General features: G+C 40.0%; 1 protein-coding gene across 3 annotated transcripts in view; it reads right to left on the bottom strand.

The window, feature by feature from the left end:
* The window catches only part of ABCG1 (ATP binding cassette subfamily G member 1), a 61,249-nt gene that overhangs the window by 20,760 nt on the left and 17,383 nt on the right, over positions 1-23,106 (bottom strand). For all 3 annotated transcript variants that reach the window (XM_074904123.1, XM_074904115.1, XM_074904126.1), the window contains 3 exons: positions 4,130-4,247; positions 3,282-3,414; positions 1,805-1,855 (listed from right to left, as the gene is read on the bottom strand). In XM_074904123.1, coding sequence (XP_074760224.1) covers positions 1,805-1,855; positions 3,282-3,414; positions 4,130-4,247 — 302 coding nt within the window. The remainder of the gene's footprint in view (positions 1-1,804; positions 1,856-3,281; positions 3,415-4,129; positions 4,248-23,106) is intronic.

The raw sequence follows: 23,106 nt of genomic DNA, 5'->3' as shown, positions 1-23,106 counted from the left end.
TTGTGTTCCTGAGAGAGCAGGCACTTTTCTCATGTCCATGCTCCACTCCCACTCCTGTGTCCCTTCATCTCCTCCTTCCTCCTGCACAACTTAGTTTCGGTTGAGTCCTGCAAGGTGACTTCTTCTAGTCACCTGCATGATCTCCTAATTTGTCCTCAGTGCATGGCTCTGGGAGCACAAAATGCACCCTTATTTCAATTTACGAAAAACTATGGAAAGCCCAAAATTTGAATTTTACAGACGTAAGTATAGCAAAAACATTGGGAGCTTCCTATACCGATAATAACTCCCCTTTTCACTGGTGGGACAACTGAGTTGCTAGAAGACTCGTCCAGTGTAACATACATGTCCCTAATAAAGGTAGAAGGAGCAGTCGGCTTTCTTGGAATGTGAATCTCAATGTTAGCCATGGGGCCATGCACATGAGCCCCATTAGCCCTCAGCATAACACCCACATAACAAAGGCTTCCTCCTCGAGGAGGCAGTGTATGAGAGATCATATTGTCTCCTTGGTGCTGTCTTATGCTGGACTGAAACATAGCTTGAGGCCAGCCAAAACACCTCCAAATACTTTCTGAGCTACTGATTCACTTTTCACGACGCTCTGAACAACCTGAACCATCTCCGCTTTCACCAGTGCCGTGATTTTTCGTTTATGTTTAGATCCAGACATGATCCTCCCTGGGCATATACAGTTTTGAAACATGCTGTGAAGCATTGACTTATTCCTCTCCTAGGCTTTGGCATGCTCAAGTAACTCCACCCGTGCACAGACACACTACTGGGCTCTGAGTGACCTTAGGAACACAAAGGCCCTGACATTTTAAGTGCAGAATAAATGGTAGAAAGGGCACATTTCCAGCCCTTTAGAGTATAACTAAGGTAACCAAATTCAGTCGAGAAAGCTGCCTCATGCACAAACTAACATGTCAGAAGCCATTTTGTCTGGTCACACACCTCCAAGGTATTTTTTTTTTTAAAGGACAGCTCTGTGTCAGAACAAATGATGGGGAAGAACCGTGGCAATCAGATGGGTGAGAGAAGCAAACTCCCTAGTTCAGGTCCAGATGGGTTATATGTCTCCATGGGCAAAACCACTCCAGGACTTCTCTCCCACTCAGGAAAGTCATAGGTCAGCCACAGGCAGAAGATACAGGACAGTGCAGTGCAGAAAATGTGCAAGAGTAAATTGTGCAACTCATGCTCAGTGTTTCAGAAAAGATAGGTCCATGTTTTAGCCTGGTTTCCTACTTGTCCAAATCTCAGATCACCCAACCCAGCTTCAAAATACATTAATGGGGATCTTGACTGCAACTGCATTAACTTGTTCAGTGCAACAATATGCCTGCCCACCAGCATAGCCATAAAGATCAATGCTTTCAAACATGAGCACAGAAAGTTCTTCAGCAGTTACAAAAACTGCTGAGTTTTTCATTAGTCCTTGGAAAAATTAAGGCCTACACTCACTACAGACATGACTGATTTATCTCGCTATACACAAGGTGCCTGAGCCCTCAGACATGCATGTAAGAGAATCTAAGGTGCTAAGGTACATTAAAAGGAATCCTACAAAATCTGTGAATTTATGTCAGTACATCTTTCACAATTATCTGCTCAGTCTCATCCTGAAAGGAACTTTCCCAGAGACTGCAGTAAACATTCCCTCATGATACCTGTCAACTTTGAGGTTATGTCTTATTCTACGCAATTCAATGTTAGATAAAAATGTCTGCTTTACAGAGCTCACTTCACGGATCTCTTTGGCATCCCCAAAAATTCTCAGTTTGACAGACAGTATACATACCATTTCTCTCCTGCCTTCATCTTTCTCTTGAAGTTTCAGATGAGCAGATACCTGGAATACAATACAATGGAATTTGATTTTGAAGTGGTTTGAAGCAAAACAACTAGTTATAGTGGATCTCTCAGGCACATCATCCCAATGTACCATTTAAACAACTTCATTCAACCCAGATAGGAAAGTTTAAGTTGAACTATAATGTTCAAATCACAAGCATCATATATGTCTGTGCAGTAGGTAATATAATAGGTAGTATAATCTGACTTAAACAATCACTTAAGCATCTGACAAAAAGCATACCAGAAAGAAAGGCCATTCTGCAAGTCAAAGAGGAGAGGAAGATGGGTGAGTCATGTTTTTTGCATTGCCACTAATTTCCCAGGCAATGCTTAGTTTAGAATTCGATTATTTGTACTTCATCCATATTGCAAGGATAACCAAACTCTGCCATTCTCCAGGATGTGAAAAAATAAGTACATAAATAAATAATCTTGTGAAAGATGTCATCTGTTGTCCTAAGAGGCAGCTCCGCAAAACATCGTGATTAACCCTTATTAGAAGCAATTAAACTGTTAAGTAATTATTTTTGTCAGAGCCTTGACTGATTAATTTAGACAGCAAGTATCATCTGTGCCCAATTCTACAAAAGTGGTCCTATGGATTCCGAGTACAACGTTTAAGCAAACAAAAGAAAAGAAAACATCCTCACAGAGAAGAGCCTTTGCAAAAAATTAGCCATATAAAAACAACAGTGTTTTTTTCTGGCCTTAAAATTTGTGAATTGATGCTAGTATACAGTATAAGCAACCCTAGCCTTATTTTGATGATCTCCTCTTAGAGAAACTGGCTCCTTTCTCAAACTGAGCAACAGGGACTTCTAGACTGATCGTTCAAGCTGGCAATTAGCAAACTTCTTGATGCTATGAAAAACAGTGAAAAGAATTTATATTGCCTCTTGAGCTTGGGATTATTCTGTTCCTGTTTTTTTCCTGTGAAGAACTGGAAGAGATTTTTATACAATGCCTTCATTAGAGAAAAGGCACAAAAGAGAAGAAGTAGTAAAGAGACAATCCTCAAGTCAAAATGACTTTGCAGTCAGAATACTGAAGATGGGGAGAGAGGCAAGGTTACTCATCTACCACCCAAGAAAAAAGATGGTCCTTTCAAAGGCTTGTTCTGTACAGAATTTCAGATTCCATTCTCTAGGAGGTCTAAACAGTAGAACCTTAGATCTTCTTCCAAATCATAATGCTTGGTCACATATTGAAATTTATAAAGCTAAAGAAGCTCAGACAATGCCTAGAAGAGTGAGCCTGAAATGGAATTCAAGGCATCATCAAAGTCCAAGCACTTTCATTGAGTGGGATCAAATGGAGATAACGGCTTGTGGCATTACCAGGAGTAAGAACATGTGCACAATACACAGAAATTTTTCCATTTTCTCCTGTCAAAATAAATTAAGAGCAAGAACAAAGCCCACCATCATAGCTTCCTGGACTGTCAGATGAGGAAGGAGCATGTCATCTTGCATGATGTAGCAGGAGACTTTGCGAAAAGAGCGCAAGTCACGAGGCTGTCCATTGATGAGAATTTCTCCTTTCATTCCTGTCTCTCTGAAACAAACCAAGAAAATAACCAGGGGTAAATCTTGCCTTCATCTGTGCTGCCACAGGCCTTAGTATGTGGAATTCTTAGGTAATTATTGCTCACTACAGAATAAAACTGATACACTGGACAGAAATTAATTTATTTCATGATTATGCTCTCTTTCATAAGAGGCTCCACACAATGTTGCTGAAAATTTTACTCGAAGATAGTACAAAACATGTGCTGACTCATATGTATGTCTGAAAAAACATCAAGTCATACAAGTTTGTTTTTTTTTTTTTTTTTTAGGTTTCTCTATGCTTTGTATTTGGCCATACAAAAGGGGATTCACAAAGATGAACCACAGTCACTTCACACACTGCAGTTTGGTCAAGAAGACATCAACATTATGAAAGTGGCAACTAAAACCTCATTTTTTTCAAGTGTTTATAAAATGCGATTTAAATATAAGACACTGAGTCAGATTTGTTACACAGCTAGAAAGGAGAAATTTTTTTGTGTTTTGGACTTTAAATTGCTTCCTATTTTTCGATCAGACTTGTTAACAGATAAATCCTAAGTGACCAGAACAGGAAAAATAGAAAAAATAGTCAGAATCTAATTCAAAATCTGTGAAATACCTGTTTTCTAAAAACACTGGGCTAATATTTCTTCTGCTGTCTCCAAGGAGCCATCAGCCTAGGTGACCTTATCTTACTTGGGATTTTCATTGTTACTGACCTGTATCCTGCCAGAATGTTCATAAGCGTTGACTTCCCAGCTCCTGAGGGACCCATAATTGCAACAAGTTCTCCACTGCTAAACTTTCCTGAAATTCCTTTCAAAAGGGTTTTATAACCTGAAAGAAGAAAGAAAAGCTCACTAAACCCTTCACAAACAAGTCTAGGGGGCAATGAAAGTTCATTTCCACAACAACGATGACAAACAAGCATGAGCAGGTACCTATTGAGACGTGGATGTTAAGATCAGCACACTGCAATAACTATTAAAAGTCAAATTCTGAGTGGGAGTGGCAGCCTCCTCCCATCACACAAGTAATAATACATTTTATGTATTCTGATTACAGAACCACACACTGCTTATTCACTCCAGGGAAATTTTCAAACACAGCTAAGAATCCTTTCTGCCATTTTCTAAGTGTCTTCTCAGAGTATTTTACTAAGATGCTGGCGCCTGTGTTAAAATATGTAATACCCCACAGCTAACGTAAATCCACTGACTTGAAGCAGACTGCTCTCCAATTGCCACAGCTTCAATGCCAAAATTCTGCTCTCTCAACAAAACAACTTCTTGGAGAGTAACAGCCATTGATCTCAAAGACAAAGCCCTATGTTTTTGTTCAGGTATGATAAGAAACACAGCAAAAGGAGACATAAAGGAAAAGACAAACCTGCTTAATTCTCTTACCATAAGGACCCTCTTATCATAGAAATCTAAAGGCTTGTCTAAACAGGGTGACTGACTACAATAACACTGTAAAAATAATTCCTAGGTAAATACTTATTCCAAATTAAGAACATGCAGGTTTTTTCTCATTTAGATTTATCCATTCACGAGATCATGCCAGCATAATTACGCCTTCAGGCAAAGCTGTTCTAGAATAACCAAACACTGAGTAAATTACCTCTGTCAGCACACCTTAATTTAAACCTAAAACTCCATGTTACTCTAGGTGTAAGCAAACTGGACTCCAATGAGAATTCCAGATTTGGACTTGGTTGCATCCATCTTGTCCTGCATGATTCCCATTTTAAGGCATGAGGACTGGGTGGGGAGGGTGGAGAGAGCCCTCCCCAGCATTTAAACTTTTCAGGATCTCTTTCCCTTTTATTTATTTGCTTGCTTACTTTATTTTAATTACCAGTGCTTTTAGTTAAAACTTTTAATAATAAAAAAGTGTTAAGTAAGGTATCAAAGAACAATCTCATATGTTGAAAATGTCTCTGTAATTAAAATAAAACCAAAACAGAAGTGTGGAAGATCCATATATATGCAGTGTTGGGATTTGGCAATCCATTTTGCCATATTGGTGCATATGCAGGCAGCATTTATCTTCCACATGTAAACTATCCCAGTCCTGTGATTATCATTAGCATAGGTTGTAGCTGAAACGTTGAAATGCTATAAAAAAATCATGTTGTCTCCAACCTCCTAGAAAATGAATAGTGGATTATCTTCTGACTTCTCTTTCTTCCTAACTCCATGACTTCTTGTTTTAATTTCATCCCCACTTAGTATTCTCTTTAAATTTTATCTTCTCTCTAGTCTCAGTTCACACTCTTTCAATGTCACAGAGAGCAAACTTTTGCACCAAATACATTAATGTCATGCTGCCATGAGGCTTCCCAAATCCACAGCAAATACTCCTCTCTGAGCATTACCCAGCCCAGAAGGAAAGCTGTAGCCACAAAAACTCACTCTAGAAATATTTGATCCTACTGTGTTCATGGCAAATGTTCTAGAAAATGTAACTGACCAAATATATAAAATAATCGTTTTCACAAGCGCCTTTTGTTGAACAGATCAGTAATTTTTCACTCTAAAATCTTGTCCTGGACCCGAATGAAACCACTTGTTTGGAAGCCATGAGATATCATGGGTATGAAAACAGCAGTGTATTCACATTGCCTATTTATGACACAAGTCCTAAGAACAAAAGCAAAGAATTTATCAAAAGGAACAGTTATTTGGAAGAGAGAAATGTGACACCCTGACAAGGTCAACAAGTTTGTCCCTCATGCCAATGCTACCGTCCAGATGAGCATTTGAAGGAAAACTGCAAGGAAAAGATCAGACTTTCAAACACAACAACATTTACTAAATGGCATCTATAAGCCTATTAAATTTGCAAGGGACTCAAACGTTAGACTTTACCACCAATTATTTGCATTATGCATGTACCTGCCACACACAGAAGCTAACCACAGCTGGGAACTCTTTTCACACTGGTCAAAAGCTGGCCAAGTTGGCCTGTCATTAACTCCACTGAGACAGGGTTTCTTTCAGTGGGTCTCACATATAGGGCATGGGCTAAAGTACTCACTGGTGTCTGTCTATTCCCTGTTTGCCCCACAAAGCACTTCAACATGACAGAAAATCACATGGCAACTCCATTACAATAATTTCTATTGTACAGGCTTGTTCTGACCCAGACTTCCAGGGTAAAGGGTTCTTGTCAGAGTTTCATAATAGTCAGCTCATCATAAGTTTCAAGATCAGGACAGTAAATACTGTACAAACTTATAGCGGACCATAAAGAATGTGTACTGCCATGAATATTGAGGGAGGTACAACCTGAATACACACTCATCATCTGAAAACATGTATCAACATACATACCATTACCTAAAACTGAAGCCTTTACTCTCACTACATGACTGTGAGATTTAACATTACATCCATTAAAGTCACTTTTCCAAACAAAATTTCAAAAATTATGATCAGTTTAATTGAAGTATCTTCCCCCTCACTACCTGCACTTGTTTCTGCCCCTCTGACGGAGATTTCCATTTTAAGTATCCTGCACACAATGTTAAATCAGAGTGGGACACATCTCTCTAACTTATTAGTAAAACAGTAGAGGAACACAATTTAAGAAGAAATAGAAAAAACTATGAATATTAGATCAGGATCCCAATCACTGGCATTTAAAGTTGCTACAAACTCAAACCCGTCTCTTCTTTTGACTGGAAGCACATAAGAAGCCTTTCTATTACAAAGGTTAATTTAGCAAACCCACAAAAAGATTGGACACTGTAGCAGTAGCATGGTGCCCAGTATAATCCTTTGTAAGGAATTAAAAGTCCATAAGTAACTACAGTCTTCTCTTTCAGAATATTGAGGCTAATCTTTAACTGAATCAGTTGACCTAAAACTTCTATATTGGGCCACATGTCTTTCACGAGAAACAGATTATGCATTTGGAGGGGATTGTATTCCTACAGTACAGGGACTGTTTCATATTCATCTGCCATATATTAGGAATTTCTGACCACCTTCAATCCCCATTTACCTGGCCCACCTCATTTTCCTTAGGCCACTGGTTCATGATCTGTGCAGCAAGGAGTTTTGGTACCCTGGAGTTTAATGAAAAGTTGAACCGCAAAGCGAACTCACCCCAAGATGGATGCATATTACAGGCCATTCAGTTCAAGCATCACAGCTGCTGTCTCCTTTTGGACTGGACTTACAAGTTTAGCATCGCGACTTTCAGTTATTTCTCTTAAAACTGTTTTGATTTCCAATAAAAAACATCTTGGACCCTTTCAGTTTTCCAATGTCCCCTCCTGGAGTTACTGAGACCTCACTCTTAAAAATATATTTAGGGGCTGATGTCCATGGGAATCCAAATAGCAGTTTTCAAGAGCTACTTAAAATACAAATTTGTCAAAAGGACATTAATACACCATCACCAACCAGAACAAGCACTCAGCAATTTTCTCAGTCCAACCTGCTAAAAACAGAATACAAAAGGTAAGAAATAAAAACTGAAACAGAAAATTTAACTGATGCAAAAATTTTTGGTCTTAATTTCACCTCACATTAAACTGCTTCTCCCAACAAGCAAAATGTGTTTTGTTTTCCTATGTTAGGATTTTCCATGGAAAGCAAACTCCAGGCACTGTGATTTTAAACCAGATTCGCAGCCAGAAACACATGACTGGCCTGAACAGACCCTCATTCAAGAGGCGGATTTCCCTCACTGCCTGGCTGCAGCACAAAGACTACAGCAGCTCCTTGTTTAACGAGCTGATAGAGGATAACCTCTTGTCTTTGATGAAGATGCTAGGAGAGCTCTCATTGCTCAAGTCACCTAAATTTCTGCTAATGGATTCAGCAAGTGACAAATGTGTTGATGGTTTTATCTGCTTCCTCATGGACTTTACAAGGATTTCTGGGGGGATTTAGCTTTACCATTCTCACAAAAATTATGATTAATCTGAAAAGAAGCAAGCCACTCCCTCCTCATATTTAGAGTAGAAGCGCATGCTTCAGAATGTGTCTGAATGAGCACCAAAAAAGCCATAACCAGAATCCACTCCTACCCTTACAGTGAATTTCCTCAGGTAAATACCATCTCTAGGGTTTTGACTAAAATGCTTCATTCATTTGCATTTCATTGCTGGTAATATACTTATTTGTTACTCAGAGAAATGTTACACAGACTCCTAGAAGCTTCTAGGAATTGTAGCCTAATTCTGCATCCATCAACAGGCACCAAGAGCCCATCTTGGTTCCTAGGTGAGCACAGCTTTCCCTGCTTGCTGCCATTACAGCAGGATTTGCCCTTCCCAATATATCTGACCTGTTTCTCTTTCATCACAAAGTCTTCTGAAGGTAGGAAATAGTTGTTGATACCCTGCAAGTTTTCTCAGAAAATTCACTGTAGCACATAGTTAACATCGGAAGTTTCAACTCAAACAGCTGAAGTTTGGCAAAACTATAAACAACTGAAAACCGAGCCAAAATAAGCAGCTTTTGGCACCAAAATGTCAAAACCTGCTCTTTACACACTCCCTCCGTGCAGCCATGTAGAAGTGCACCATTTATTTATTAAAAAAAATTATAGAGGGACTATATTTCTATGGTTTTTTAGATGGGATGTGATGTATTCCTGCTCATAAATGTTCAGCTAGAAATACAGACGACACCTCTGGCACGTACTATATTACTAACCTGCCTTACTTTAATACCTTCAACAAGCAACATACTTTTCAAACAACAATTTAAATTTCAGTACACAAACTTGTTCTTCTACAGTACCATCAGTCAAATTGTTCCTTAAATCATGCAGAGAAACCACAGAAATTTCTTGGCACTGTATACTGACCCTGTTCCATTAAAGAAACTCCACTGCATACCCCTATTCTAAAATATATAGGCTTAATCCTCATCTCATTCCCTCATTTCAAGCAAAAACTATGCCAAAGTCCAGGGAATTCTCCAACACAAAACCCGAATAAGGGAAAGTGGAATAAAGATGTCACATCCACATGTTTCCCTTGAGGCAGGAGCAGGGAGTTCTATTATGGAAAAATTCATATGCTAACAAATTCATGACTTTGCTGCTGCCCCTGAGATCCATAATACACACACCTCGATGGCTAAAGAACATTCCCTGGATCACTTTACAGCAACACAAGTGAGGGAAAACCAGGTTAGCCCTGTCACAGTACCACATTTAAGGGATAGTTAGTGCCTTATGCTTGAGAGAAAGCTTGCAGAAGTCCATCCAGACGTGGAAATCATCCTCATGATTATCTGGCAGACATTTCATTTCTAGACTCTTTAGATTTGTATCAGAAAACTGAACATCTGTGGAATGCTGGCAGCAACTCTACAGAGAAGCAGAAGATGACATACACAGAGAGATAACTGCCCAAGGCCAGATTTACACTGGAAACGTTTGTAGATGTAACAGAACATTAACTAGGAAACATATTTATCATTTTTACATCAGCAAAAAGTATTTTCCATACACCTATATGTAAATATGCCAACAAAAAATCCTCATCTGATCCTTCTCAATCCATCACCCATTTTCTGCATCTCCGCTCTTGTTCTCACTCCTGAGAAGCTGCCAGCATCACAGCAAAACATCTACATGTTTACTGGTAGAAACTATGCCAATCTGCTTCGTCTAACAGAGTTTTAACCCTGTGGGGCAGGGGTAAGCAAGGAGTGGCAGCACAGAGATTTCTGTGAAGTTCCTGGAGAAAGCTACTGCACATTGCCATCCCATGGAGTCTCTTGCTCTCCTCATGCTTTACTCTGTCCCATGTGTGCTAAGTGAGCACCCTCCTAAACCCCAAAGCACGTATGTACGTAGAGAAGACCAGCAGGCTGGCGCTACAGAGCAATGAGGGCAGTGCCAGTAAATATCTTCCATTTATTGTGCTACTTTCGGAGTGCACAGTCACGACCACATAGTCTATTTGCACATGAAAAGAAGTGCTGGATCCTCTTCTTTGCACATAAACAACATAATTGTGCACGTAAATTAGTTCCTGATGATTTACAATTCCGTTTTACAATCCAGCAATCACAGCTATCCAGTTTGTGCATGTAAACACGATAGCCGTACATATGCCAGGAGATGTGCTGAGTGACTAGCCGCCATTGCAAGGTCATGGCCCAGTTTGCGGGTCTAGGCTATTCAGAGCCTAGAGTTTCAGAAGCAGCTTACAGAGACAGAAGATGATGTTGCTACTGAAGTGGGCAGTGCCCTTCTGCTCTCTCTCCCCAGGACACCTTCCCATCACTTTCCCTGAGCTGGCTTTCAAGTGCACCTACACAACCAATGAGGACAGCAAGCCCATCCACCTGGAAACCATTCCTGGGAAATTAACAACAAAGAGGGTTTGTTTCCGCTGTGTGGGCGTCAGGGCTGTCACTGCCAGGACAAGAGGGCACAGTTCCCAAGCAGGGCAGGGAGGTGGGACAGCCCTTTCAGCAGCTGAGGACCTTTCAGAAGTTTGTGTCACCCAGGAATCTGTCTCTTGAGATACCTTTTCCATTCTGAAACACAAAGAGGACTTACAGTTAAGTGAAATTACCCCTTATGCGCAATTCAAACCGTTCAAACCATTTAACTCCAAACTGGATTACTTGTTTGCTTTATTTTAGTATAAAACAAAAATTAAATGACTTCCCAATTATAAGATGAAGATACTTGGGGCTTTTCACCTGAATTAGTTAGTTCAAAGCCAGGGCATTTCCATAAATTGGCACATTGTCAGGGAGATGTTTCTATATATTTCTAATTCCACTATTTACCAGCCAGGGCACCATATTCCCACTCACTGATGTGAATACAGAATACTTAACTCTCAGTGGTATTGACAAAGTTTGTTAATGTTTAAGGAAGAGCTTGTAAATTCTCAGATGAGAGGGATTGTCTGTATCAACTGATAATTATTTAAATAATTTGAATTAAAAAAACCCTCTTGATGGTGATTATTTAAATGAACATTTCTTTCCCAGGCTCCCCACTGAGTTCAAACAGGCTTAAGGTAAAGTGAGTTACAGTTACCACTACTTGGGAAGAAAAAGAGGCATCTTGGCCTTCAGAAAACACGTGGGACAGAAACATCTTTCCTGAGTACAAAACAGAATAAAAAAATATATTGCTTTAATAACAGGAATTTTCCTAACTGTATATTGGCCTGAACTGCACCCCTCTAAAGCCTGGAGGGCAAAGTCACTCTAAAAATAATAAACATGTTTAAGGTAACTGTCTGCCAAATAAAACCTATTCGTAAACTCACAGGTCATTTGTTCATCATTTCCACCATCATTTGTGTATCACAAGTGAATAAACATTTTTATGAGTAATTTTTCCACTTTAGCTTTGGAATCCACACATCCATATATTTCCATTCTATACACAGGTCTCTCAGGGACATAGAACAATAGGATTTTCCATTGTCTAAGCTCTGAGCCCTGCTTTAGGACAATTAAGGGAATTTACAATTGTAATGCATTCTTGTACCTTGCCTCTGAGAAGCGACCTTCGTTATGTAAATGCCTATAAAACCGTATGCCAGGCACCAAAACATCAGGATAGAGGCCAGAAAAGCCAAGTGCTTGAAGTAACCAAATCAAATTCCTTATTCCTTTGCCTCAAAGTCTTTTCCAACTCAGAAATGAGGAATCCATTTCTCTCAACCTAAAAATATATTAGTAAATGTTTCATGCTTTACAAAAAAAAGAAAGAAAGGAAGAAATCCTCTTGGGCAGCAAAGCTCTTTCTTTGTGGTGAACTAAACTGCATTTCTTAATATAGCCCACAACCAAGCCTTCTTAAACATACTGCTCTTGATCCACAGCCGATTTCCCACTTAGTGATCATGGGACGGATTATTCATAATTTAGAGGAAGAGCTTAGCCTGTGCTCACAGCAAACCTTGCAGTGTTCAATCTACCTAATTTTATACATCTAAAAGTTTGATGCTTAAGCTAAATTCACTGTTTAGGAACCATAAATTAACCAACTGAGAGAAACAGGCACACCTAACAAGTAATTAATTTTATCTATTTTGCTTCCCTATTCTGGGAAGGGATAAATGACCCTCTGGAAGTGCACCTTTTTCTTAACTACAGTGGGAATTCAGGACAATTAGTTTAGGCTAGACACCAAGTCTCTAGATGATGTGACAAATCTCATCCTTTGCCAACAAAATCATGGTTGGTTTCAGTATCAGTCATAAATAAAATGGGATATCAGGGCATTTTCTAAATGTCAATTTGATCGTGGTCCCTCATTTGCTTGAACGATTGCAGTAAATAAGCACACAAATCACACACTCAAAATCTTCAAATTGGATTGGCACTCGAGATGTTCACGTTTCCTACAAACATATCAAGAGCATCCTGCCCATGTTCAGGATGTACATATGTATCAGATGTCTTATTTTTACTTTATTCATAGTATTAGCAGTTACTTCACATTCTGATAACTGGGGACAGTTCAAAACTGAATTTTTGCTTCAAGCTAACTACTAGCTCAAGAACACAGTGCTGTATTGGTAGCACTTGGTTCAAACTTAACCAGCAGATCTCAAAGTCTGAAAAATCCAAATGTCTTTGGAAGATCAGATGTTAATCAAAAGCTAAATGTCTGAGAACAAACTTTAAAGCAGTTTTAATTTTATTTTTTTTTTTAGGGGTGCCCATGATTTGACTTCTAACAGTGTACTTCCTCTGTGCTAAACGTATCAGCTAACTTCCTTCTGGGGCAAGTCAGTAAAACATACAGTAAACTGGAGCCTAAAAAGAGATCATGAGCCCCCAAGACAAGATTTATGGCACGAAATCCCTAGTTACTGCAGGCCGTATTGTATAATAAAAGAGAATGTGCTGATGAGAAGATGGCAATCCAGACGAGAAACTGAGTCCTAGCAGAGGGAGAATCTTAAACCAAACTGAAAGGATCTGAAAAGTCCTTTAATTTCATTGTTCTCTCAGATCCCTGGACTAGATTATTAAACTTATGCAAGACATTGGATCTGACAGTCCACATTGTGCAAACAATAAAACGCCCTAAGTCAAGATCTCACTCTTTTGAAACTTTGAAATAAGAGTTGTGTGCACGTTCTCTATTATGCAGGCTGTTCATCACATTATTTTAGTATCTGAATACTGCTTTTCTTCAGAATAACTAATTAGATATGACAGTCTGTTAGGCTGCAAGCTATGCAACCCACTAATTTTGAGTCTGAAGGTTTAACAGTCTATACTCACCTTGTCTGTACCTCATCTCCTGACCAGGCAATGTTTCTCTATAAACAAGATGGGGTTTATGTACACATAACCCATACCACTAAGTAACAGGAGACTTAAGTGCTCGCAGGTGGGAATGGAATTTACAGACCTTCTCGAAACACGCATTCCTCCAACGGTAGGGAGGAGCAGAACAGGAGTCAGTAGCATCACAGGCACACCTCCTTGCTCCTGACATTATTGATTACACCTCCTCCCCATGCAGTGAGATGAATGAGTTTTGTGCCAGCTCCCTCTAAGTTTATGCTCTTTACTGCTGTGACCAGGCAGAGCTGAAGTACATAACCTGTCAATGCAACCTGAGCCAATAACAGGCCCAGATAACTACTAGACATCCTTCTTGTTAAAGAAATACCTCACACTGGTTGATACTAGTCCCACTAGAACAGCTGCTCTGAGCCTTTACTTGTATTCACCTTTTCTGTATAGCTCTCTTTATCTGGTCCTACAGCCAGGTTACAGCCTTCTATTGGGGTTTACAGGATGATTACAATTGTATATGGGTCCTGACTATTAATTTTAATCAGGTATGTGCATGGCAAGATTCAGTTCTTGTCGTTTCTCTGTTGAATGTTTCTGCCTGAGAGAGTTAAAGCTGTTCATCTTCCATACGCATGCACACGAAGCCATATGCCTGCAACTGAGGATAGAGAATGACAATTAAATGGGTCAATGAACGAAAGTAACCTTCAAATATGAATGCAAATAAATCTGTACTTGCTGCAAGACCTGATGGCTTCAGAAGCAGTATTTACATGTTGAAGCATTTGGAGATCTGGGGCATAGCTTGTACTTTGCCTGCACAAAAAATAGCTACCCTAATTTATCTTCAACCCTTAGGAAAGACGAAAGGAAAAAAAAAACCCATGCATGAATGACGCACAGCTTCATCTTTCTTCTCAATCTAGTGGAAATGTCTTTTCAAAGCAATACCCACAGCTTAATCCTTGTTTGATAATTGCTTCTTGCTGCCTTTTTTTTAAAAAATTGCTTTTGTTTCTGTTACTTAAGCGCGCAAGAAAGGTCCTTCCTGACAAAAGAAGAGCCAACACAATTTGAAATGAAAGGCTGACACATTCCCTCGAATGACAAACTGAAGTCATAAGCCTGATACATACATTTAGAGATGAAAGCTGTTTATGTATGTCAGTCAGGCAGAAAGCAATTTCTCATAATTGCAGTACCGTTATACCTCAAAGTACAAACAGTATTATTCACAGTCTTACAAACAGATAAAACCAGAACCCTCCCCAACATCCCTTCCCTTTTGAAAAAAATCTTCAAGTAGGAGATAGTCCAAAATAGCCCAGCAGCTGTTATGAACTCAACTGCCCCATCTGTCTTCACTTCGAAGTGCAGATCCAGCTGGGTCACTCTACAGTGAGGGTGACAGAAACCCTTCCTCCCTCAAAGACTACTTTTGGTCTCCTGTGTTGATGTTCAGAGTCACCATATTTTTTACTGTTGCTTTCTCCCTTCCTCCTCCCAGCATCTCCCCACCCACATGCATACACAGAGCAAGAAAGCAGGAAGAAAAAAAAAAGTGAAAATAAAATTGGTTCTCTCCTCCTACCTACCTGTGTAAGGGCTTGAGAGGAAGGCCCTGGGGCTTTCTAGAGTTACACTAGAAGCAGATGAAGTTATGTAGCACCTCCTTCCTCCAAGCTGGGCCTGATGGCAGTATCTAGTCCAAAAAGCTTGGTGTGTTAAGAAAAGCTTTCCGTAATACTTCTGCATACATCTTTATCACTAACATCACAAACACAAAAATGTTGATTGAACTGGAATGTGATTAAATGTCTCCTGCAAACTGCATAGTAAAAAACCATACCTTTTCCCAGACTATTAGAAACAAGAGTCATTGTTTAAAACACAGACTTCTGTGATGATTTACATGCTCACAAGACAGCATTTTGCCCCTAGTCCTTATAGGCATGAGCAGTCACATTTCTTGGGTTTTGAAAATTGTTTTTAGTCCTGGTCACTGCAATTTAAAAGCTGCCACGGTGTTTGACCTTTAAAAAAAAAAATCACAGTTCACAAGTCAGCTTCAGTAACTCAAAAATATTATATTTGACTCCAAACAAAAAGCAGTTTTTCACAGCAGTCTTATTCAACTGTCACAGAGATGACAGTTTGTTGGAGGAACTTCTCTGGAGAACAAGCAAGTGCTGAGCGCCGAAGCAATCTGACCTTCTGAACAACTCCTGCGCACCACCCTTCTCCTGCCTCTTCCCACCCTCTTAAACCAATTCTGCACTGCAAATTGCAAGAAACTCTTTTACCTCTCCAAATTCCCACTTCTCCCACCCCAGTCTCTCCCACAAGCAGGTTCAGGAATGCTTGGAACCTGGAGGACCCTTTGAAACACACAGAGGCAAGTACCAGAGGTGTTAAAAAAAGTAAATTTTAAACTTACGCAGTGAATCTTTAATTCTACTATATAAACCCAGGAGCAGAGACACGGATAGGAACTTCAGCAACTGGCCTCCAAAACAGGAAAAGCTCAGTGAATGAGAACAGGAGTCACATTCAGAATCACCGAGGCTGAAAAAGCTCCTACAGCAGTGGGACATCCCTGTGGCCAGCCACATGAATGGCCGGAGCATGTGTTCTAGGAGACTTTTATTTTCAGAAATAGCCATACTGATTCTGCCCATTCCTCCTCAACACTCTCAAGACTTTTATGAAATAGAAACATAAGATATTTACTTTTTCTAGCACTAATCTAGTAACAGACATAACCTATGATCCTGAATGTAAAAATAAAGGAAAACCTGAAGTGTGTGCAGAAATAAACCCTGGATTACCCCCAGTTCTTGCATTTTACTTAGAACAAATGTTTTTTTCTCTCTCTTCTTGAATATTTACACTAATGAAGCTGCCCAAATTAAAATACTTTTCGTTGTCAGCAAACTAAATATAAAATCCTCTAAACACCACTGAACTAATTATCATCTTCTGTAGCATGTCATTGCTGAATACGTTACAAACAAAACCCACTGCAGAGGGCATTGCTCCTTCTGGAATGAAAATGAGTTAGAATGACCACCTTCCAGCAGTCTGATTTCTGCTTTTTTCGCAAGTTGGAACCGGAGAAGTTGGCAGCCTTGCGAGGACATACATCGATTGAACTACCATAAACTACCAAATTTCCATCTGTTTTAAAAAGCTCCAGCTGACCTACATTTTATATTATGGATTAGCTGAAGCTTATAGAGTAGCACGAACAAAGCTGGACTCTTGCTGCTAACAATATATCCTAAGCAATTAAATATTTTACCAATAATAAGTCCCGTGTAAAGATGAGTTTTCAAGAGGAAAACTCTTTTGACATGTCACACGCAAAATAGAAATAATCATTTGACAGATGCACTTAGATTGCAGTATAAGTACCATCAAATTGATTAACATTTATTTCACATACTAAAAAAGTTCAAATGCACGCATTAAAATTATTTGAAGTTTTAAAAAAAGGCTAATGAACTTCAATTCACAATTTCAGGACATGCTAAAATAAGGCATCAAAATCATTCAGCATTTTGGAAATCCTGTCTTTCCTAAATTAGCTACAAAATTACTAGTAAAGCAAGTTGGGAAGCAGTAACTCATTTCACAAAAGCAGAATTTCCACCTCAAGCTTCCATTTTTGTTCTTATTCTGAGGCAGACAGAAAACTCGACTTTGAGTTTTGGTGGTGGATTTTTTGTTTGGTTGTGGTTTTTACAAACCAGTAACAAGTCATTCTAGCGGCCAGTGGAACTCACTGAGATGAGAGTGAACCAAGTCTAAGTCCTTGAGTCTGATCAAGAACTCCAAGTGGGATCTCTTACATTTTCAAGTGCCCTGGTCATCAGCTTGATTGGGTTTTCCCTCCTTCTAACTAGAAAGTCCTTGACCTAAGAAGTCTCCATGAAAATGCAGTCAGAAAAATACAGTGAAGAAACAACATGTTCCCACTCTGATGCAGTACCATTTTCCACCAAGAAGACAATATTGAAAATCTCCAGAGGAATTTTCACTACAGGCTCATCAGGAGACTATCAGTGTTAACAGTCCTTTCACTTATATTTTCTCTCTGCATTGGTACACTTCCCAGTAACACCTTGTCCTGGTTTGGACAAGTGGGTTTTTTTTTCCTTCTTAGTAGCTAGAATAGTGCTGTGTTTTGGATTCAGTATGGGATTTGGTATGACAAGAATGTTGATAATGCACTGATGTTTTTAGTTATTGCTAAGAAATCAAAGTCTTTTCAACTTCCCATGTCCTGCAAAGCATGCAGATACACGAGAAGCTGTGAGGGAGCACAGACAAAGCAACAGACCCAGACTGGCCAATGGAATATTCCATAACATGTAACATCATGCTCAGTATATAGATGAGGGTTGATTGGGAAGCTCACTCTTGCTTCTGGGACTATGGTTTCAGGATTCTTTCTTCTTTCTGATCACTAGCTGGAAACAGGCTGGGCACTGGTCAGCAGGCGGTGAGCAATCACACTGTGCATTACTTGTTTGTATTCCTTTTATTACTATTATTATTATTAATAATAATTTTTAAAATGTCAATTATTAAACTGTTTTTATCTCAACTTACGAGTCTACTTACCCTTATCCCTCCAATTCCCTCCCCCATTACCCAGGGGTGGGGGGGGATGAGCCAGCAGCTGCATGGTGTTTGGCTGCTGGCTGGGTTTAAAGTACAACACACCTGTAACTTCTTTTGACACTTTTTGTCCTTTACAATTAGGTTATTCAACTGTTCACTATAAAAGCAAGAGCTAAGCTACGGACAGACTTAATCTGGATGTTGGCTGATCCAACTGGTCTGTTGGGACATGAAAAATCTGGTAGTGAAAGCAGTTGCTTCCTCCACAAATTGGAAGCCCATCAAAGAAATTAGCTACATTAATGGCCTGAAGACTCATGTATATCACTAGTAAGAGAGGCTCACATAAAGAGAGAGTCACATAGTCGTACTTTTCACCCTTCTAAATTAGATGTCCCTGTAAACCATATTTCAAAAAGCATGTTTTCCAAAGTTAAGACAGCATGTTTCCATTTTTTCCTGACCAACTAAACTGACAATGACATTTCAAAAAAATGCCAGTTGGATACATTACCAGAAAATTAAACTTGACTTGTCTTCTGGCATTTCTTTATTCTCTTGCTGTATGACTTCTATATGACTGGTCTACCTATCCTTAACACACTTCTGTGAGTCATTTATCTATGCTACCTATTAAGACACAAGTACACACAGGAAAGAAAAAGAAGGTAAGAATCCAGGCTGTTTACATGGTTTTCCTCATAAATACTGCCACTTTAAATGAAATAATGAAGAGACACAGTTAGAACAATATCCATATCGCCTCAAAACACATACTTTGATCCTAAAAAACAAAGGAAGTCTCCGGACTCAGTTCCTGTAAAACAACACAGCACCACTAAAATCCATACAGCAGCACAGGTTTATGCTAGTTCAGTAGCTGACACAGGCTAAGGGATCAAAAGCAGAGATTCATGACGATTTGGACACATGGCAATATTGCAAGATTCAAAGACTGGAAGGTGGAAACTTCAAATGTAGAAATACTGATACATCAGGAACTCAGAATCTCAAGAGATTTATCTTAACCAGCTGCAAACCTCTACAATGTGAGCATTTACATGTAATCAAATGGGGTCTGGCTGGGATGGAGTTAATTTTCTTCAGAGCAGCCCCTACCTACAGTGCTTTGTTTTAGATTTGTGACTAAACCAGTCCTGGTAACACACTGTGTTTTGACTATTGCTGGACAATGCCTGCACAAAGTCAAGGCCTTATTTTTTTTAGAGTAGGCTGAGGTGCACAAGAAGATGGGAGGGAACACAGACAGGACAAAATCCCTGACCAGAGGGATATCCCATACCATACTGTATTGTGCTCAGCAATAAAAGCTGGGGGAAAGGAGGAGGAAGCGGAGATGTTTGAGGTTACAGCGTGTCTGTCTTCCCAAGTGACCGTTCCATATGGTGAGGCCCTGCTTTTCTGAATGCAGCTAAATATCTGCCTGCCTATGGGCAGCAGTGAATAAACTCCTTACTTCTCTTTGCCTGTGTGCACAGCTTTGCTTCACTTATTAAACTGTCCTGATCTCGACTCATGAGTTTTCAGCTTTTGCTCTTCTGACTCTCTCCCTTATTCTGGTGGCAGGGACCGAGGGAGCAGCTGTGTGGGTGCTCAACTGCTAGCTGGGGCCACCCCACTTAGTTCCTCCTAGTAAATGTGGACAGTAACTTGTTCAGCTTGTTATGGATGAGATGAATAGTAACTTACACTCCATTGACCATCAGTGAAACCTTTTCTCTATAAAGAGACCCTAGGTTGTCATCTAACTTGGACATGGTCTCTTACACAGTAGAAACCTACATGGACCTAGATGAATCTGACTGTCAAGCTTGTCTCTCACTGCTACATGATGCCCAAGAAAAAATGTGGTCTACTATCTATAAGGTATAATGGCTCATGCAATCCATGTTTTTAAAAATATCTGATATACTTAACTGTAATTTAAAATCTTACTGTGAGATGAGCAGCTTCGTTACACACAGTGATAAAGCAACTGCAGTCTGCCAGGCTACAGACAGTCCTTCTATAGGCAGTGCATTCAGTGCCGTAAGGGAGATGCACAAGTTCAAAGTTTTCATGCAGTTTGTTCTAAATGTGTATGACAGAACAATGGAAGGTAGTAACACCTGTAGCCCGCATGCAAATAGAAAAATAAGCACATCTCTAATATTGTTAGCTTTCATTCCAGTGCTAGGTAAATGCTTTTGATCATTACGTGCAAGTGGTGAATGCAACACCTGTGTCTTTTTTGTCTTTGTGCCAACAGGTGAGATTACATTATGTTGAGAGCGGCTGGCAACAATCTGGGTACTAGCACAAGTACTTCTGAACCTTGCTCTGTCATGAGATCACAACGTTTTCAAAATACTACTATTTTTTAAAAAATCTGTATGTACATGTTAAAAATGAGCCACCACTTCACTTCCAGTGAAGACCTGAGTGAAACAAAACAAGCTGCTTTTAAGCTCTGCTATCTGCCTCCAACATATGAGTTTCCACTTCTGTATTTGTAACATTTGTAAGAGTTCTTGTGTATTTTACAGTTGACATTACTGTTAGCACAGTAGCCTCCACATGTCCTGGTCAGACTCATGGTCCCATGTTCTTAGTCAATTGACATCAAATATTAAGATCAGAATCTTGGAGTAGGGACAGAATCTGATCTACTCTATTCTCTACCACACTCTCCATTTATTTGCTGATGATAAATTGTCCCAATACAATGAAAGGGCTTGCTACAGTATGTTTTCCTAGAGGAACCCAAAGCACTGCTCTAAGACACTTCTATGTCAGTAAAGCAAAGGTCATACCAGGATTAGTTTCACATAGAGTGGTAAATTCAAAACTTAATCAAATCCACAGTTTGGCTTTGCCCACAAAAATCCCACCATCTGTCATGTTAGAAGAATGCTTGGGGAAAACTGCACAAGACACGCTCTTCTAGAGGGATGTTTGCTCAACCTGAACCAGAAAGTCATTTTGAAAATTATGCAGAACCAAAATCAGAGAGTCAGGCAAGAGTCCCAACACATATAAACCCAAAGAATGGGACCTATGAAATTGTGTTGCAACAGACCCAGATGCATTATCTCCATATATTTAAACTATCCTGGGCATTTTCTGTAGTAAGGCAGAGGAACTACTGGGTAACAAGAGTCCTTGCTCAGGTAAAGGACCTTTTCTGGTAACTGGGAAGAATTCCTCGCTCCCTCCCATTCCCTCTCCATCAGGCTTATCTGGATCACAGCTCTCATTCCCTGACAAAGGCTACCTGTGCCTGTAATAAAATAGCATGGATGATTCGAAATCAGCAGACCCTCTCGTTGGGGTCTGACCCACTGAATTCCAGCAGAGCTGTCCTGTCTCTGCCCAAGCAGCCCAGGGACAGCAAGGACAAGGGTCAACTCGTGAGGATTGTCCAAGTGTCAGTTGTTCAGGGGGGCAGAAGTCTTGTTAAAGGCAATACGCATAAGGAGAAGATGCAACTGCCTTTGGGGAGGTTTACATCTGTCACTTTTTCCATCTTGTAAAGCCGCAAAGAAAATGGTGTAGGTGGACGGCTGAAGATTGCTCTTCTCAAAGGCTTCCTCCTGAAATGGGTGCCTACGCTCTAATACTGACTAAGCTGCAGGGCTTTGCTTCTGATCTAATTAAATAATGATACTGCAATACAAAAAGAGAGGTTAATCTTGACTGTATTTTCAATCTCCTTTCCTTGTGTACAGTTGTAAACACCTTGGAAGCATTTGGACCCATTTCTTCCTATGTATTTTAGTACCAGCACTTGCACAGAACAGTTACAAGGTGGATAATTAGGGGAGCTGGAGGAGACAGGAGAGACAATCTTTTAAACTGCACTGGGCAATTCACACAAATCCCAAGGTGTATTAGTGCCAGTGTGGGTAGCAAGAAAATGACACCACCACAGCTCTTACCACCCCCATCCCATGCCCCTCATCCCTGTGGAGAACAGACCACGGAACATCCCTGCTCACACCTCTGAGATGTGTCAGGTGTAAGGGGTACACAGTGTGGATCCTCTCGATGCTGACCACAGCCAGGCAACACCCTCACCAGCCCTTTCCCTTCCCCACATCAGAGGTGCTCAGGGAAGGCAAATGAAGCCACAAGGGAACATAGACACCCACCATGTGCACAAAGCTATTTCCAGGAAGTGCCCTCCATTTGTGGATCCTGGGTGCTGTTATTTGCCTTCCCTGGTGCAATCAAGGCACATTTCTAGCCCCTAAGAAAATCAGCTAGAAGAGTATCTCCACCACATTCCTGTTCTCTGCATCATTCTCACAGTGACTCTTGCAAATCGAAGCACATGTTCCCATTAGTTCACATAAAAACTTGGTATTTTCCTTATGCACCCCAAGATACAGACTCCTTCCAGACTTCTGTCACCATCAAACCAGTATTCAAACTTAACAGAAGTAGCACACGTTTATCTGGCGCATAAGCATACTCTCCTTTACACTCATCAGGGAAGTGCACTGCAGTAACACTCAGCTAACAAGGAAGGAAATTCAGACAATGATGTCAGAAGTTATAAACAGGCAAAATTACCCAAACACGTATGAATTGGACCCTCCATTGATTCACATGAGAGCTCCAACCCATTCTTTCTTACAACTTCTAAAGAAAACAAGAACAAAGCACAAGCAATCTGATTACAAGAGAAATGACTGAGAGCAGAACATTGCTCAACTTATGTAATGCAATAAGTCCCTACTGAAAAGCATCAGCAAAATGCTGTCTTTTCTTTATACCATTCTTTACACCACTGGCATTCAGGTGGA

This window comes from Athene noctua, chromosome 1 (genome assembly GCF_965140245.1).
Source record: "Athene noctua chromosome 1, bAthNoc1.hap1.1, whole genome shotgun sequence".
NCBI classification, from domain to species: domain Eukaryota; kingdom Metazoa; phylum Chordata; class Aves; order Strigiformes; family Strigidae; genus Athene; species Athene noctua.
The sequence above is the reverse complement of the archived record's forward strand: the minus strand, read 5'-3'. Positions and strand labels throughout refer to the sequence as shown.